At 38.6% G+C, this 19,867-nt stretch overlaps 1 protein-coding gene across 2 annotated transcripts in view; it reads left to right on the forward strand.

The window, feature by feature from the left end:
- Nucleotides 1-19,867, forward strand: part of LOC131459443 (protein kinase C-binding protein NELL1-like) — a 223,294-nt gene that overhangs the window by 12,964 nt on the left and 190,463 nt on the right. For both annotated transcript variants that reach the window (XM_058629295.1, XM_058629296.1), the window contains exon 3: nt 15,460-15,610. In XM_058629295.1, coding sequence (XP_058485278.1) covers nt 15,460-15,610 — 151 coding nt within the window. The remainder of the gene's footprint in view (nt 1-15,459; nt 15,611-19,867) is intronic.

Here is a 19,867-nt window from a genome sequence, read left to right on the forward strand (position 1 = left end):
AGAGAGCCAACAAAACTGAAGCGGATACTTTCAGAAGAAGCGAATAAACAAAAAAGAGTCTGTTCGAGCAAGTGATTACTTTGTGAAGGTTTTCAGTGGATGAAAACGTGTGTTTCAAGATGGTTGTCGAGTTTGGCTTCTTCCTTCTGTATTAGTAAGTACATGCTAACTTTATTAGCCGGTGTTGCATCAGAACTGACCATCAGAATTCTGCCCTGGTTATGGTTTAGGCAAGAAAATGTAACTTCTTACAATACAACTTTTTCACTTCCGATACGATACCAATATTGCAGCCGATATTGTTCCGATACGATATCAGCACGAATCATACATACTTTAATTACATATTTTGTTGTTTGGAATGTTAGAATAGGCTTGATCAAGTGATATTACTTGAACAGAGAACAATAGTCAGCAATAATAGGTATGAGAAAAACTGATTCATTTATTATTGAATAAATGAATCAGTGAGTGTGTAACAAGAAACCTGTGTTTCAGAGAACACCCCCCTTGTTTTCACTATTTTGAATTAGCCCAACCCACACAGGGTGAGTGACTCGTCCCTCGTGTAAACACGGAGCCCAGGGACCGGCCCCGCAGACATTACATTACATGTTATTTAGCAGACGCTTTTATCCAAAGAGACTTACAATGGAATTGAGTACAATCAGTCAGGGGTGGGATCGAACTTGCGACCATGAAGTCTTTCGCATACAGGATACCGGTCTTAACCACTGAGCCACTCCACCCCTGGACTACTTAGCTCTGTGTGTGGAGCTTCAGGACACATTTAGAACACAGAAAGCCCTTGGCATGGCTGGTTTTTGGGGTATAATTAACAAACGGAGGCTGTTGAAAGTTGTCAGGTGGCGCTTGAAATGATGTTGTTTTATCAGCTCGCCTCAGGATGAGCTAGCGTGGTGCTATTTGGCTGTTTTTCAGGTTGTTGTTGCATTATTAATTTCATGACATTACTATGTTAGCTGCTGTTTTTTAGTTAGTAAGGCAATCTTTCTAACGTTATCATCATCAGATAACCATTTAGTTGGCTATAATAGTATTGACTGCACTAAACACCAAAAAAGTTTTTTTTTCACTAAAAACTAAAAAGTTGTTCAAATGTCAGTGAATAGTCCTTTAATAAAAATACATCTATTTCTGTTCAAGATACCAAAGTTACTTCAACAAGAGCTTTGATGGTTATTGTGTCAGAGAGATGGAGGAGAAGAGTGAGGCTGCAGAGTGGACAAGGACTTCAGGAGTGCTGTGACACTTGTGTCCACTCGATCTATGTGTCACTGTCACCATACACAGCTGGACATGTCTGTTAACAGGATCTAGAGGTGCAACCGTTTTTGTTCAATATTATGAGATCAAATATAAAAAAGACCCGACATAGGCTGCTTAAAGAGTATTGCAACTCTTAATTTTTGTTTCTGTTGCTGGAGTGATTCAATTGTTTGATTCATATCTTGTGTTTTTTGCTAGGGTTAGGACAGACATGTTGGTGCCATCAATAAAACTGTCAAAGCTATTATACTTTTTCTTGGACAACTGTCTGAAAAACAACTTTGACAGTTTAGAGAAAATGGAAGGAGAAAGGGTTATATCTTGAAACTTGGTGACCTCTCCACACACAGGGAGGTAACGAGGATTTAGCGTATATAAGGCTGCACAAATCTGAAAACAGGACTAGATAGAAAAGCAGCGGGAATCTTTGACACTCTGACCTCTGATCTCCTAGACAGAGGGACTTCCTCTGAAACCTCATCCTTGATTATTTTAACTTACCTAGTTTTTGTACTTTACTTTTTTACCTTTTTATAAGAAAACATCTTTCTAGTTTTGTTGTGTATTTGACCACTAAAGAAAATGAGAGGTTTTGATGAGTTCAAACACTTGAGTTATAGTGAAAACTATTTATCCTAGGATTAGGCGATGGCACACTCCACATCATGTCAATACATAGGATGGTCTCTGAAGTTCATGATACATTTTAGGCTTGTGATTAAACGATTATCATAACAGAACTCAACTCAGCTAAAACTCATTGAGAACTTCAAACTGTTCACATTTTCTGTTTTGTAGAATAAAGTGTAAAGTGTGAATACAGAGTCAATAGTGGGTACATTCATGACTTAATCTGCTTTAGTTTTTGGATGTTCTGTTCCTTGAATTTCATACTGTAACTACAGTTGGCAATGTTATATCAGATTGCGTGGCTCACAGTGATTAGTGGATGGATGGCAGCCGGACCAATTGGGCAGAGGAAGGGGTGGGTCCAGCAACAGCTGGTGAAGCAGCAGGAAAAGGCCTTACCAATGGAGTCAATACAAAAACTATGATTGACCAATCAAGAGTGGTTTTGAATGGGCCAGCCTTCATACAGGAGTTTTTGTTGAGGTTTCAATATATTGAGAAAAAAAAAAAAAAATCCAATCTCTCAACATCGGTCACAAGGCCGGTGATATATTTTTTATTTATTGCACCCCACTGATATACAGATTAAGTTATGGATTTGAAGCACCATGCCATATGTTCAATTTTATAGATGTACTGTGTTCTACTATTTCACCTTCTTAAAATTACATTGAATAAAGGGTAAAACAACCAAAGAAACAAAATCAAACAAAAAGTTGGTGATGGTGATAATATAATAATAATAGTAATAACAATGACAATAATGCTAATAAAATTACAAAGACTACACATGCACATATTTTTCCAAGGTATTTGGCAGTTTGATTGTTCTGAGCATCTTGGAAAACCTGCCTCACTTCTAGCAGGTTGACTCCATGATGTGGAGATCAGGGCTCTGTGGGGGGTCTTACAGACTTTTGTTTATGAACTACTTGTTATTCTTGGGATTGTATGTATACATTGCCCATATGAATGTAAATGCATGCATTATTTCTCAGGGAATAATAGTGACACACTTTCTTGAATGCTTTCAAGCAAACATGTTTTGCTTTCAGTCCATGTCTCTGGTTGCCTTTTCCTCTAAAATAATAATAACCAGTCATGCAAGTAACCAGTGTCTTTGAGATAACATCAGAACTCAAACCAACAGAAAGCAGCCAGGCCTATAATATTATGTAAGATACCATTATCTAAGGAAATTGTTAGCAGCACAGTTAAATGGAATATACTTAACAAAATGATTACAATTAAAATATGTATCTTCAATCAATTTCATTCATTCTTTAATAATTGACAACATTGACACTATCATGGCTGCATTCTGCTGGCAATTTCCTGCACCTGCAGCTATAGCATATTTAAATCACTAACAGCCCAAGCTGAAGCCTGTAACATGCAGGAGCATACACGGAGCATATTACTCTCACCATGAGAACACCGTGCCAGAGCAATCTGGCTGATTTACCTGTTTAAAAATAAACTTTACGTGGCTCTGGGGCTCTTAGAAAGTTTTTCCACTGCCGGGTCTTATAAAACCATTTCAAATGGATGGGAGGAGCTCACTGTTGACACATTTTCCTGTTTCCATTTGACAGGTATGGATTTGTGAGACATTGGATAACATTTATGGTGCTTAAGTGCCCATGGTATTTATAGTGTAATTTTAAGCTTGACTTTGTGTGTTTATTTATAGAGAGAGAGAGAGAGATCTGCTGCATAGATATTGTACTGTACAGTAACTTCCACATATTTACAGCTTCAGCAAAAACCAAAGACAAGAGTCTCCAGTGGAGGATCAAAGGATGGTGGATTGGCAGATTTTAAAATATGAAATGTGAGTGCTGACTGCATCATAGCTCAAGCTGCCATTTTGTTGTAGTCAGGGTTGGACAAAGAGGAGGCATCGTAAAATACAGGTAGTGAGTCTGCTGCTCTCCTTGACCTCAAACTTTTCACGTCTTTCAGTTTATTATCTGAGGCAAGACGGAGAGCTTGATAAAACAGAGGGGCTTTGATGAACACCATGGTGGCTTCTGTTGCTGAATGAATATAGCTTGCTATCTGCTCCTTCATCAGCTTTCATTCCATGAATAATGAAAATATAAGAAGAATATAATAAAGCTGACAAAAGCAGTGGCATTTGAAAAGCCTGGAACTACATATGTAGATCTGCACAAACGTTTTACCCTTCACCTCCCACTAGATAAACCCACCTGACTGAAAACTGTGAAGTGCAACATAATTTTATCATGACCACAATACGTAGTACCTGCCAACAACCATAAAGCTTCAACTTTTCAGTGCCAAATGACTGACGGCTCCTCATCACAGTGACAGTAACTCTAAAGAATGGAAACTGCACCAAACACTGCCTAACGCTGACACATACACACACATACACAAACAGGATGAAGGCCACAGAGATTTTGTAAGCTCATGTTATGCTCAGCTTGCATCTCCATGCCTGAGAGAAGATTGCGTTTGTCATGAAGACAGGGGAAACATCTGGAGTGCCATTTGTTTTAATAATTCATTGTTTTTGACTTCATAATGAACCCCAACACAGTCAAAGTCCCTGAACTCAGTAGCTTCTACTCTATTCAGAGTCCCGAGTGAATAATCTGTTGACACGTGTTGAGACTACACCTAGAGATATTGCTCCTCATGCAGCTATTTTGCATTTCAAGTTGTCTGTATTTGATGAGTTGCCTCCTCATGGCTTTGCTCCATGTAAATGAATGCCCCATTTGCTCCGATAAGAGAGGGAAAGAGCTGTTTGTGGTGTTTGTCTTGTCACATCTTTCTATTTTTAGTTTTGATCATTGGTGTGTGTGTTCACCAACATGACTGTAATGTTTTCAGTGACTGACACAGCTGCTTCAAAAACTGTGTGTTATGAAGAAAACTGGCAGTGTGTGATATTTTTCTGGATATCAGATAGCAATATGAGATTGAATTAAAATAAATATTTGTTAGATGCATGTGGTTGACTGAAAATGAGACCCTAAACTGTACAATTTATATATGCAGTATTACAACTGCAATGAAAAAGCACTAATGTTTCTCTACATAAACTCTGACTCTTGACCTGCTCATTATTCAGATTTCATTTATTTTTCAAACTGACAACATTTCTATAATTGTTAATGAGACATATTGCATATTTCACTCATCTGTAATTTAAAAAAAAAAAATCTGTAACAAAAAAAGAGTTAAAGGTGGCTGATGGAATTGATCATGTCCCTTTCTAATTGTGTGTTTTCCAGTGGCTTTCAAGGGCTCAAGAGTGCTTTTCTGTTCTATTAAACATTTTTAATATCATTTGAATATTAAAAATAATAAGGAATGGAATTTGAATAGGGTTATAGAGGAAAATTGACAGCCCTATTCCATATCACTGAATTGTTAAATCATATGCATGTACTGTATTTCTATCATCCATACAGTACATGATTAAAATGGATCATTTGTACGTTTACTTTAAAAGGTCTACTGCAATGCAATGTGAATAAACAGACAAAACCTTCAACTTCATAACTGTATTTTGCAAAGCATCTATTGAAAACAAACCAAACATGGTGCAACTGCAAACATATGAAGATCGATATTTGACTTGTTATTCATCAAGTGCTTATGTACTCAAATAGTCAAATAACATTTGACTGGACTAACAATAGTGTACCATCTAGTGTGGGTCTTTTGCTTCACATTGTGTGCAGCAGAAGATTAGAAATGTTCAACTCTCTGAACAGCAGCATGAACACTGACTAATCAAATCAAGATGTGCATATATTTGGTGCTCGGCAATCATGTCTATGCACTGGTGTTTTGATGGATAAAGTGCATCCATAAGGTTTATGGATAATGAATGTACAATGTGTTTAATGTCACACATGCAAATGCACATATGCAACATGGTGTATATGACTGTTGCTGCACCACTAGCTTGTGACAGTTTATTTGTTTTGTTTTTTTTGTGGGAAAGAAGCAGGGCACTCTTGGGTGACCTTTTGGCAGTATTATCTTTCCATGTGTATATCCTGTCTTGATTGTATCTCCCAGCTCTGCTCTGCAAGCGGCCCACGATGTACCACTTGCACTTGTTCCATAAACAACATGTTTTTTTTTTCTTTGCCCTCTTATTTTGTAGGATAAAAAAGCAGCAGTGCACATACAAGGGTAAACAGGGTGGCTGTCAGCTCATCTGTGTGACACTGTGATTAAAGATCCTGACTGTGTGATTATGAGGTTATATGCTGATTTGCTGCTTTATTCAATGTTTAACGACATGGTAGTTGACAGTGCTCGGGGGGTGATTCATCAGCAATATAAGGGGGGCAGTACCAAGAGATGCCGTTATCACAGCCTTATCCCAACATCATTTTTTTCAAGCATGCAGAGCATGGCTAATTGAGATAAATTGCTGCATAAGCAGTGCTGATGACAGTATGGAGACTGGCTGGCAAGCCTACTGGCCTGTGCTGTCCCTATGTCGGATCCAGTGATTGGCTGTTTGTTAGGCAGTGCACTATGAGGAGAGTGAGAAGGTAATTAAGCTTGGCTGAGTTGTGCAGGGGGGTGGGGGCGTCTATTCAGGCTCTCCTGGATGTCTACAGGGGCCCCAGCTCCATAGTTGCGTGGTCCCTCAGTCAGCCAGACTCCCAGCAGTGGGCCTACTGGAGGCCTGACAGTTACTGATACAGCACCTCAAAGCACTCTTTGTAATACAAAATTAGCTCACATCTCAATTCCACCTATTTCCCCTGTGTGGATTATCGTGCATGTGTGTGTGTGTGTGTGTGTGTGAATTATGTGAATTTTTGGTGCAAGTGGTTTGAAGCACATTGCCAGCTGTGATGTTAAAATCTGCCCACAGCAATGTAGGATTGTGTACAGCTGTGGGGGGAGGAGCAGATTATGGATTGGATCTAGGCAGAAAAAGTTGTTAACAAAACATGCATACACACATACACATGCACAAATCCTTGCAGAAAGAGATTAGTGCCCACAGCAACTGTGGTTGAGCAGCATGAATTTGAATTTCCTGAGCTTGCATTATATTACTGCAGAGGGTATACATGTGTGTAATTTTTAAACTTCATTAACCGCTATTTCATACTGAACAAAGTAATAAAAGGATTATATTGTTATTGTGTTTGGTTACAAAAAAAATGAAGTAAGATGTAAATCCATTGTATTGTTCATCTGTTTAATTATGCAGGATAATGTATAATGTTACAGTATATTTGCCTCTTTTCTTTAAGAGCATTGTGGCTTATCTTCAACTGATATTCAGCTTTAGTGTGCCCTTATGATCCCATCACTGACAAGGCAAAGCTGTTTTTTATTGTTGTATATTAAACACTTTTATTTTGAAATTATCCAATACAATCCAATTTATTTTACTGGTACGCCACAAAAAGCATGACTGAAAAGCATGACTGCAAAAACAGTTCAGATTCAGAACAAAAGCACTTTACTTGTCACAAAGATCAATCAGTCCAGGCAAACAAATCCAAAAGGGCAAGGCAAAGGCAGAGGTCAGCAAACAGGAAACAGGAAACAGATCACGTGTCAGGTTAATCTAATGAAGGTGGGGCAGACAATCAAAACTGGAGGGAAAACACACAGGTGCAGGAAGTAAAGGAATCTGAAACGAGGAGAAGAAATGTTCACAATAAACCAGGAAACATGAAAGAAAGAAACAAAAAACATGACCTTAAGAGGATTGCCGAGATGTATCATTTGTAAAGCAATTTAAAACAACCACAGTGGACCAAAGTGCTGTACAAAGTAAAAGATAAAGACAAATAAAATGCATAGAAGTTCATATAAATATAAAAAGGTATAAAAATGGCATATTGTTAGATCATTTTTAACTTGTATTGTCCGTCCCTAAAGTTAAGCTTCTTTCACTTGACTGGCCCCCTGACCTAGACTAGATGCTCACTGTCTCCAAAGTTCTTTGAGTTTGAGACCCTTGCTCTACATCATATGTGTGAAACTAAAAACCCCAGCATGAGATGCCATTCACATAGTGGATGGAGGGGATGCAAGGAATGGTTAAACATTTCCTAATAATGTAGCACGTTTTGTACAATACATTTGTGAGTGTTTTTAGTTCTCACAAGCTGATGGTTACCAGTGTTGCTGTGGGGGATCCTGCAATAGTCATCTTTTTTTCCAAACATCTAGCCCCCCACTCATCTGTGTATCCACACATACAGTACAGCTAGCCAGTCATCCATCCACTACACAGCAGACTTTCCCTAAGGAGCTAGCCTGCTTTCAGCTGCTCAAGGTGGGTCTGCAGTGTATTAGAAGAAGTGGAGAGACCGGACTGCAGAACACGGCTGGACTGGAACTAAAGATAAGGGACTGAGGCATTAGGAAATGAGCACAAACACGCTATGAAGGACTCAGTGTAATGTTTAAAACAAAAACAAAAATACAAATTAAGTCACACCCCAATCATGATGCAGTGCAATTTAACATGATCTGATTCAACACAGTGCAATTTAATGTGACTGGGACCTTTCAAAGGCAATTCAACGAGTTTAATTATTTATTAATCTGATAGAAATGAGAACTTTTGAGACCTTCTGAATTGCCATCCGTTCCACACTATAGGGGGCAGATGATGTTGAGACACAAGTCACACTCTGGCCGCGCTTTAGGTGACTAAGGTTAGTTGTACTGCATGTGTTCTTTATAGCAGCATGGTACTTTTTGCAAATTTCATCTGACTTGTAGTAGTTTTTTCTAAGCTTTTGAATTATAACTCATAAGTGGGCATTTTTACATTCAGCCAAAGGTGTTGTGTTAAACCACAGCACACATACAAGAGTCCTCATACAAGATAATGTAAAATAGGTCTTATTTAAGAGCAATAAGAATATTAAAATTATTCGTATGGTCACATTTAAAAAAAAAAAAAAAGAAATGCATAAAACATTCAGCAGGCAAATTTATTGACCGGAACTTGATCTCTTTCAAAATGTTCAACAACAATTTTACCCATACGATACAGACACACATTTATTAATCTTCCCATATATCAGCAGCAGCCATTGATGGCACATCACCTTGACTAATGCTGAAGTAGAGATTTAGGCCACAAGTTATTTCCCCTTCCCAGTGTAAAACCCTGGTGCAAAGCCCTTTTCTAAATAGAAAATATACATATTTTTCATTATAAATTTATGTAACAGTCTTTTGAAGTAATTGTCCCGTTTTTTTAACATTTATTTTCTATGCCAAAATAATAAATGTTAGGAGCAATGTGTAGCTAGGCATTAGAATATCGAGTAATTTGATGGTATATATTTTGATAGGTAATGGTGGGTCAGATTTTAAATCTATTAAATTGGGAATATAAAAACTGAAGCTAGTCCTGAAAAAAACATTTATTGCAAATCAGATTTCAATATATGTCAATAAAATAGCCATTTCATATTTTCCTCAAGTTGTTCAGCACTAGTGTGTACAGTTAACTATCAGAAGCAAAATTCCAAAACATACTAAGATATGTAGATGCAGAGATGCTAATGAAAGGAAAAGAAAAAAGGGTAGTTTCTAAGTAAAACTTTGTAAGCAAAACAGTAAAGGAATATCTAAGGAATAAGGTTTATAAATTGGCAAAAAGACACAAAAGGTGAACAGTGTTGGGACAGAAAAAACAAAGGAAAATAGTTTGTGTATGTGAAAGAGTGAGTGAGAGAATGTCATGCAGCCTACAAACACAGCCAAGCTCTCAGCATGCCTCTCTTAAGTTGAGTCGCATTTGAAGAACTCCTCAGCTGCTGAAAAATTCATAACTCTGAAATGATAAAACATTGATGATTCAGTTCAAGTTTTCTTTCCCCTTGCAAGTAGATGACCTGACTGACTGTTAAAATGCTGACTTACCTGGTAGATTATTGATGTGAGGTGATGTGTCATGTATCTAATGAAAGGGCTTAACATAAGGGTGAACATACCTCATGTGGTCCCATACCACAAGCCATCAGACAGCGTACAGGTTCATTACAGTGAAATACTATGACAGATAAAGTCAATCTGTCTACATACTGTACAAGTCACTACGTAACATTTTCACAACAACAAGATGGAGCCCTCTTGTGAAACCCAGCCAAAGGAATATTAGACATTGTTTAGGGTGCACCTTCCTTTCATTTGCCTCAGGGAGCCAACATTGGCACATTGCATTTTTAACACACATGAAACACATGCACGGTTAAGCCCGATTTATACCGATAGATACTATATGAACACAGAAACTATGTTGCTCAGCACTTTCCTCTCCAATGTTGTGGCTGCAAAATTTTCACGGACACAGTCCTAGTGTGTTGCCTAGTGTGACTGATTATCACTGATTATCATTTTATCTTTGACTGTGATACCAAAACAAAATCTCCCTGTTCTTTTTAAACCAACTCACTGATCACAGCAGTGCTACTGTTGTCCTCTCAATGAAAGTAAATTCAAAAACTCTTCCTTCCATCTCTTATTAAACAAAAAAAAAAACAAAAAAAAACGAGGATCATTGTTGTTGTTGTACTTTTAAATTAATTCAAATCAGTGTTACGGTCATTATGTTAACCTATTACCTTACTTGTGTTAACCTGTTACCTCACTTCCCACAGTCGGCAATAAAAACATGAAAGTAATAAAATACATAAATAATAAAAACAATAATATTGACATAATTAAACAGCAGGGTGAGTATAACAGACTTCTCCTGTGCACATCAACTCTGTTTGATTCTACACTGATTGAATAATTATTCTTAATATATTTAGTATATAATGCCATGCTAAAATAGCACTAACCTGAGCACTGGACACACAGACATACAAACCTGCATGAGGTGGTGTATATCCATGTCCCTCTTTGAGAGCTGCAGAATAAAGGCTCATGGAAATCATCATCATCATCGTCCCAGTGACTGGACGTGCTGGATGCTGGCCTGCTAACTGCCCTGGTTCAGTTTGTGCCCTGGTTAAAAAGTTACAGACGTGTGCTTATCTGGCTTGGACACTATGGCATGGGTTTTCCATATCAGGTCAGACAGAAGTCCACACAGACTAGACTGGCTGTGCCTTTGGTGAGTAAAGTCTCTCCAGACCGCAGCTGGGCTCCTCTTCCTCACTGCCAGTTTAAGAAGCCATCTATAAGAGACGAGGTGAGGGGAGGACCCACCAGGCTCCTGATTAAAGTGATGAGCTGTAAGTGTGTGTGTGTGTCGGGGAGGGGGGGGTCGACAGACGGCTGCTGCCTGCAACACTGAGCTTCCTATTGTCGGCTGGGAGATGAACCTTCCCGTTCTACCTGTTTCCTCCTGTCACTGTCAATGAGTTTGTTCATGTCTACAAGCAGAGACTGTTGGGTGCACTGCTTTAATTCTGCTCTCAGCTTTACACAGCATACATCAGGTTGTGATATCACCGACATAGAACACACACACACAATGGATGGCTGGTTGTATAATTGTGGGCATTGTCTTTGGCAGAGAAGATGGATGTCTGTATCTGGTCTCCTACCATTGTTTTTTTTATAGTAGAAGGTACATGTACTGTAACAATAACTTGTACTAGGACTTATTGGTCCCACAAATTCAGACATCAGATCAAAAAATGCTATTATTAATTAGTCTAGATTATTTATTAGTTTGAACATGAAAAAAAGACAAAGTAAAATATATAGACAGTAGAATAACAAAATAGAAATAACAACTAAGTATCCATAAATAAACACAATCATAACTTTTCAATGAACAAAAGTGAGTGGGATCTTTTTTCTTTCTTTTAAACTTGTACAGTCAAGTCAAAGCTTTAGAAAAACATTCAAAACAATACAAGAGGAAAAAAGACAACTGTACAACATTCAATGACAGTAACAAATCATGGTACACAATTTACCAGTTTCTTAATCTTGTCTATATTTGTCTAAAATGTTCTGTTTAAACTTATTTGATGTTCTACAGAATTTATTCTGTTATTCTGACTTTTCAAGTCCGGTCAGTTGCTCACCTTTTTCTCTACAGAGCTCCTCTTATGTCTACTGCTTTATCCTCTATAAAAACACACCACTGGTGCTCCCCCCTCCCTTCCTTTCTCCTGGCGAACAAAGGCCATGGAGCCGTGTCCATGCTGATGTAAAAACAGTCAACCACCCACCGAAAACAAACCAGCAACAGACATCATTCATAAAAATGTTCAAGTAAACGCCTTTACAACAATAACAAACACTGAAAAGGTGCAAATTCACATTTCAAATAGAAAACAGAGTGTATGCCAGAGACATGTACAAGTGCAACAGCAACAATGTCAGGTCAGCATCCATTTTGCATTGCTTACATTGATTGACGGCTTTGTGGAGTCGACCGAATTAAATCACCTGAGGCTGAATGTCAACAAAACCAGGGAGATCGTGATCGACTTCAGAAAGAAGAGGACGCCTTCACAACTAGTCCTGATCAGGGGGAGGCTGTGGAGGTGGTGGAGGACTACAGGTACCTGGGACAGAAAAGACTGGACTGGAAATCCAACACTGAAGTGGTGCTCTCCATCATGGACAATCCAGCACCCCCTCCACCATACACTGGGCAGACAGCGGAGCTCCTTCTCCAACAGGCTGTTACAACTCAGCTGTCGAATGAACAGATAAAATAAGTTGTTCCTGCCCTCATGCCATTTCTCTACAATAGTAAATTCATAATACTTTTTTCTCTGGTACACCCTACCGTTTAATCTATGCACTCTACAGTTCATAGTTTACTACATATTATTCATCACACTCCTCATCCTTATGTACATACAAATTCATTTAATTTCATTCTATTTTTATTATATTCTATTTTTATTCGAAGCATATTATGTGTCTTGCTGCTGCTACACTCTAATTCCCCACTTTGAAATTAATAAAGTACATCTATTCTACTGTATTTGCTCAGTCAGTCATTACCTCTTCCTTGCTTCCTCGAAATCTGTTTTCTCTGCTTCTTTTTCACTGGCTCTGCCATGATGAAGATCTTAAATAGCACTATCACTGCCTTGATCTTATAGCCAGTACCTGGTTAGGATGAGTAGTCCCATAAAGCAATTCTTGTTTCTCGCGAGACCGAAGACTTCATGAGACCTCCTGATTCTGAGGAGTCTGGGATGGTAGCCCTGATCTTGCGAGGCTGGTTTTCCACTAAAAAACAGTAGGGGGCGTGGAGACAGCCCCCCTTCTCCCTGCAACAAGCCCTTAACGATCACAATGACTCCAGAGCTGTTAAATTAGGGTAGAAATACTGCATAGTCCCACTTTAATATGATTAACTGTGTGTGTGGCTTCCAACATGGTTTATGGTCAATCGTTACTCCAAGGAATTTAATTTCAGTTACTTTTTCTTATTATATATTGTTTATGATCAGCCTTCCCATTGTGTTATAAATAAACTAGAGATGGGAATCGGTCAGCATCGGTCTAATACTGGTCAAAATCACTGGATTGGATATCAGACAGATACAAATGTATAATCTGATGGCTCGGCACAATCAGCTTCATAGTTCATAAATGGTCTGAAATTACTGTATTGGACTAATATCGGTATCAGTAGATACTTGAGTTTCTGATATCGGTATCGTACACAAAGAGTGGTATGTCCCATCCCTAAAATAAACCACATTTTTATTTTTTTCTAATTCTTCTCTTACTGTGTCCAAAATGTGCCCCAAAGTATCCCAATGGCATTTGTTTCAACTTAAACCTGAGCAAAGGAACCTTATTCGTTGGACATGCGTAATGCGTAATGTTATTAGTTGTTTAAACTTAGAGAACTTCATATAATTGCCGCAGTGTTGTCAGAACAAGAACCTTTTTTAAAAAGAGATTCTGATGTTTAGTTGTAGCCTCTTAGCCCATTGAATCACTGAGCTTTCAGTCTTGGCACAGCTTTAAAAGGTGCTGTGAGTTGTGAGCTGAGTTAAAATACATTTCAATTCTCATTCTCATTTGCATTCAAGGTCATACCATACCATATTTTCTGACTGTTTTGAGTATAGACTCATTGCTACAATTTGTTGGTATTGATTAAATGTGTCTTTATTGAATGCCTATAATGTGGTACAATGTGGTAATATTGTTTGACCTTGAGCCACAATACACTTTTTTGTTGTTTTATGGGATGGTACAAAAAAGCGCTTAAAAGCTGTCAGTATCGTTACATCACAAAAACAGGGCCATTGTTTCTGCGCAATTGAAGGAGTGATCTCATGACAGGCTGAGGCCAGAGAGTCAGCATGTCAGAGAACTGGGGAAGCTTTGAAAAGTGGCACTCCATTGACAGGGCTGTGACAGTGGGGAGGCTGGGAGCGAGGCCAGGCGAGCCGCCATCACTCAGGGGAGATTTAAAAAGCCCTGCACTGAGACAGCCACAGGCTCCTCTCGATTGAACTTTCAGTCATGTACAGCTGTGATTGTGGGACCACAGATATGTGCTCTGGTTCTGGTTTCTCAGACAATTGCTCACCTTTTGGCTTGTGCTGGCTTACAAACAAAATGGCTGTATTGCTACTCTTGTGAAGACCACATGGTTTTTAAATGTCTGGATTTCATGAGGACAACTCATCTAATAATCCACAAGTTATTGAGACATTTCAATCACAAATGTCACATTTAGGGTGGCCCTTGAGAAAAGGTCATGGGATCACTTCAGGCCGTAATAGTAATATATTTAAATAGTTGTTGAGAGATTTTAGTCTGGATCAAAGTGGAAAACCAGCCAGTGTGCCGCTACTGTTGCTATTGATAAATGAGCACATTCAATTGTTGCTGACATGTTTTCTTACTTTCCAGGCAGTGATCAACACAGTCAGATTATTTTAGAAGATATGCAAATGTTTGATTAGAGTAAATACAGTCATATAATTCTAATTATAGTAAACCTTTTTTCATCATCACTGTAGGTTTATTTTGTTGCTTATTGATGTTCTGTAAATGGAAAACAATGCATTTGTGCATAGTAGAAAATCATTATTGAAACTGATTTTTCACTGGCTTTGATATAAGTATAATAGTCTCTAATCTCTAATGGAATTGTTGAAGCAATATTGTAGTTTTTCTTAAAACTACAATATTGCCTCAACTTAAAGCTTCTTAAAACTTGGAAAAAAAATGCTGTGGCATCTTGCCTTTGCAGCAAGAAGACTCGGGTTCACGACCCGGTCGGAACAAGGGTCTTTCTGAATGGAGTTTGCATGTTCTCCCTGTGTGTGAGTGGGTTTTCTCCAGGTTATCCAGTTTCCTCCCACACTCCACAGTCTTGAAAGTGGTAGAAAATTGATGGATGGATGGAAATTGCTGTGCTGAGGACTGAGTGATTGCTGATAGTGATAACTGATAGAAATGATGGCCAAAAAGTATAACATATTGGAGTAAGCTATTTCCAGAAGTGCTATTAAGTATTATTCACACATTTGACAAGTGCAAATTAAGTGTATGAAATGTTTACTCAAGCTTATGATTTCTTTCAACTTTACTTTATTCCCACAGATGTTGGAAGAGCAGTTCACGCCCCAGTGCACAGCACAGAGAAAGTGGTGCAGCTGTTCAGGAGTAAAAGTGAGTTTACCTTCTTGGCTTCCGTCCAGCAGAAGTCCTCTACATCAGGAGTCATATTCTCCATCCACGAGTCAGAACACAGGTAATCCACCTACACTCCTCTTCTTTTTGGCTTGCAACTTCTTTTTCCACACAACTTAACCACAGATTACTGAGTTCTCTCATTTTAAAATAAAGCCAGATATTAATTGAGTCTTACCCATGGCGGAAGGCTGTTGATGTTTACTCTGTATAATATATAATTAAATGGTAACATTGCTGTGCTGGTTAGATAAACAGGGAAAATCCTGACTGTTTTGTGTGGTTATGGTGAACATAGGGCAGCATACAAATGTACAATAAACACAATTAATGGCAGGGCAGACTTTATTAAATAATTATTGACTAAGTCTATTGAAAATATGAGTAGTAGAACTATACTATATCATAAATACTACTATACTTTACTATGGTGTTGTGTGGTTTACTAAAGTGAGCATGTTGTCAGTGTGTGTGCATGTGTGTGAGAGAGAGCAAGAGAACTGCGGGACAGGAAGGTGAATGAACAGAACAATATGTTGTATTTTTAAATTCCGTTGGGGAAAAACAGAAAAAATATGCAACCAAATTGGTCACTCTCTAGAGCCGGTGGTTTTGGAATAGTGCAGTTTTGTTGTACATATGTTCATGGCAGAAGGATAGCATTCCTAAGAAACCCGGACATGACATGCAAAAAAGGTCACCAAATATCAGTGAGCATGAGCTATTTTGACCTACTTCTATGCCACACAGGAACCAGCACCCACAGAGAGTAAACAAAACTGCAGTGATTGATTGATTGAGATAAGTTTGTTTCATTTTTGGCTGGGAATGAACAACAAAGATATTCTCAGAAACACAACTGGGGTTTCAGGTTGAATTTGGCTCCAAAACGTGCGTTAATCAACCACCTAGGCTCATCACAACCACTTTTCCACCTTCCTCTTGGAGGAGACACACAGTTCGCGTGTAAATATGTACTCCCCAACATAGACCATCCTCATGTATTTTCCATGCACCTTAGTGTAACATTAATTACTGAAAGGCTCAAAAAATACATCAAATGGTGAATTGATGCTATGAACCATGTACATAGAGTTTTTGTGGCCATGAATTACTGAAAAAATAAATATTCATAAAAAAACCCCGGCATAAATGCAGATACAAACAACATCTCTGACTCTGCCTGCTGCACAACTAAATCATAGCCTTAACTAAGCTAACAGGTAAACATGTTTAGTCTCTAAATAATTACTTTAACATGGGGGGTAATCTCTTCTTGGCTGTTTCAGAGAGTCTTGTTGAATTTGTTGCAATGCTGCAAAACGTGATGGTTGTAGGGGACCAGGTGGCTGCATTGAATTTGCCCGCCATGCCTTTGCCCCCTGGGAGGTAGAGGGATACAACTGTACACTTATACAACTGTGAATTGTTTTTAAAGGGCAGGCAACATTGATTTTCCTCCTCTCCTCTGAAGGTAAAAGCTTTCAGGATAACGTGTAGTCAAAGTGAACATGCAGGGGAGTGTGTGTATGTGTTTGTTTGGAGTCCAGACAATGGCAAAGTCATACTCAATGGGAGAGTGTGTAAATAAAGGTAGTCCCCTAAAAAGGAACCACCCTGCAGGTTTAACAGAGGTATCTATCCACCCATTTACTAAATTAATAAATGAATGAATATATGGCAACTCTGCTGATTTTTTTCTGAGGAGTTAAAGGTCTCAATTTCTACTTTTGGGTCTTCAATAGCACATTATGTCAATTTTGTAAATTATGTTTCCATTTAATATACAATAAAGCATGGCACATATACAGTGGAGGAAATAATTATTTGATCCCTCACTGATTTTGTAAGTTTGCCCACAAACAAACAAATTAACAGTCTATACTTTTAATGGTAGGTTTATTTTAACAGTGAGAGACAGAATATCAAAAACAAAATCCAGAAAATCATATTTAAAAAAAGATACAAATTTATTTGCATTTCATTGAGTGAAATAAGTACTTGATCCCCTACCAACAAAAAATAATTCTGGCTTCCACAGACTAGTCCTCTCACTTTAATAAAGTACTCCTAATCTCAACTTGTTACCTGTATAAAAGACACCTGTCTACAGAATGAATCAATCAGACACCAACCTCTCCATCATTGGCAAGACCAAATACATTACTAAGGACATCAGAGACAAGATTGTAGACCTGCACAAGGCCAGAATGGGCTACAAGACCATTGGCAAGAAGCTGGGTGAGAAGGAGACTGTTGGTGTGATAATTAGAATATGGAAGAAACATAACATTACTGCGGTCTCCATCGGTCTGGGGCTCCACACAAGATTTCACCTCGTGGGGCATCAATGATCATGAGAAAGGTGAGAGATCGGCCCAGAACTACACAGGAGGGGCTTGTTAATTATCTCCAGGCAGCTGGGACCACAGTCACCAAGAAAACCATCGGTAACACACTACGCTGTAATGGATTAAACTCAGCAGCGCCCGTAAGGTGCCCCTGCTCATGAAGGCACATGTACAGGCCTGTCTGAAGTTTGCCAATGAACACCTGAATGATTCAGAGAATGATTGGGTGATGTGGTCAATTCAGACTATGACCCCAGGAACATCATCCCCACTGTCAAATATGGAGGTGGAAGCATTATGCTTTGGGGGTGTTTCTCTGCTAAGGGGATGAGTGAACTTCACCGCATCGAGGGAAAGATAGATGGAGCCTTGTACCGTGAAATCCTGGGTGACAAACTCCTTCTCTCAGCCAGGAAAAATGGGTCGTGGATGGGTCTTCCAGCTAAACATACAGCCACGGCATAACAAAGGGGTGGCTTAAGATGAAGCACATTAAGGTCATGGAGAGGCCTAGCCAATATCTGGACCTAAATTTCTATAGATAATCTGTGGAGGGAGCTGAAGCTTCGAGTTGCCAAGCGACAGCCTCAAAACAAGGCCGTACTATTACAGCCAAAAAGAGGAGTGGTCCAAAAATTCCTCCTGAGATGTGTGCAAACCTGGGGATCAACTACAAGAAATGTCTGACCTCTGTACTTGCCAACAAGGTATTCTCCACCAAGAACTTAGTAATGTTTTTATAGGGGGTCAAATACTTATTTCACTCAATGAATTGCAAAATAATTTAAATCTTTTGTTTTATGTGATTTTCTGGATTTTCTTTTTGATATTCTCTCTCTCACTGTTAAAATAAACCTACAATTAAAAATATAGACTGTTAATTTGTTTGTCAGTGGGTGAACCTTAAAAAAAATATATGAGGGATCAAATACCTATTTCCTCCACTGTATGTGGACAGTGGACACCAGTGTGGTTGACAGCTGCTATCCCCGAACAGATGACTTCTGTGAATTTCTGGTTTCAGAAATTGTCATGGCGCGGGTCATATCATGAATCTTGAGGCTTGAAGACTGCATTCAGGAGTACAATTTTTTTTTTTTATATAGCTTGAGACAGATATTGTGATGATATTGATAACAGTTCTCACAGTGTATAAGCACTTGGTGGAAATGGGCAGTAAATAATATAAATGATATAATCTATATAAAAAACTTAAGAATCAGGGTGGGCGCCCATTTTCAGTGTCTGGTTAGGTTGAATGGAGAGAAATGTGGGATGCAATCTATTCTGTATTTTGCAAGTGCAGAACAGCTGCAGATCACCCTCTAACATATTTCATAAATGATCCAGTTCAGCAACAAGTGGTGATAACCTGACCAAAATATTCAAGACATATGTCTCATATCACTGTACCTGGTAACACATTTGTTAACCATTGTTGACCAAATTATGGTGGTACTGCCAAGTGCTGATTAGTAGTAAATCAGTCTGTGCAAAATTTCGAACTCAAGGTATCAGTATAGATTTTAATTTAAATGTGAATGTTAGTGTTTCTGGTATTCAGACATAGTCTTATGTGGGTCATCAATAATGAAAACAAAGCAAAATAGACAAATTCCCAGTTAATATTTAGTAGTGTACATACAAGTTATGATACATGCATAATTTATATTTTAGTATTTCTTTGTGGCAGCCTATCAACTACAATCTGCCTCCTGTGAACCCACTTTCCTACTAGATTATACCTAATGTATAATCTGCTGTTGAAGGGAAATATTTTACCTCCTGCTGTGCTTTTAAGGTAACCTTGAGAGTTGCCTTTTAGTCCCCCCATCTCTCTTTCTGTCTCTCTTTCCCCCACATTACCTGAAGGCATAATTTTCGCGCAGCAAGCTGGCCAACCAACAGTGAGGCTAAATGGAGCTAGCTGATGGAACTGTCCTCCTCCCTCAGGCACAGTGACATGC

The sequence above is a fragment of the Solea solea genome, chromosome 5, assembly GCF_958295425.1.
Source record: "Solea solea chromosome 5, fSolSol10.1, whole genome shotgun sequence".
NCBI classification, from domain to species: domain Eukaryota; kingdom Metazoa; phylum Chordata; class Actinopteri; order Pleuronectiformes; family Soleidae; genus Solea; species Solea solea.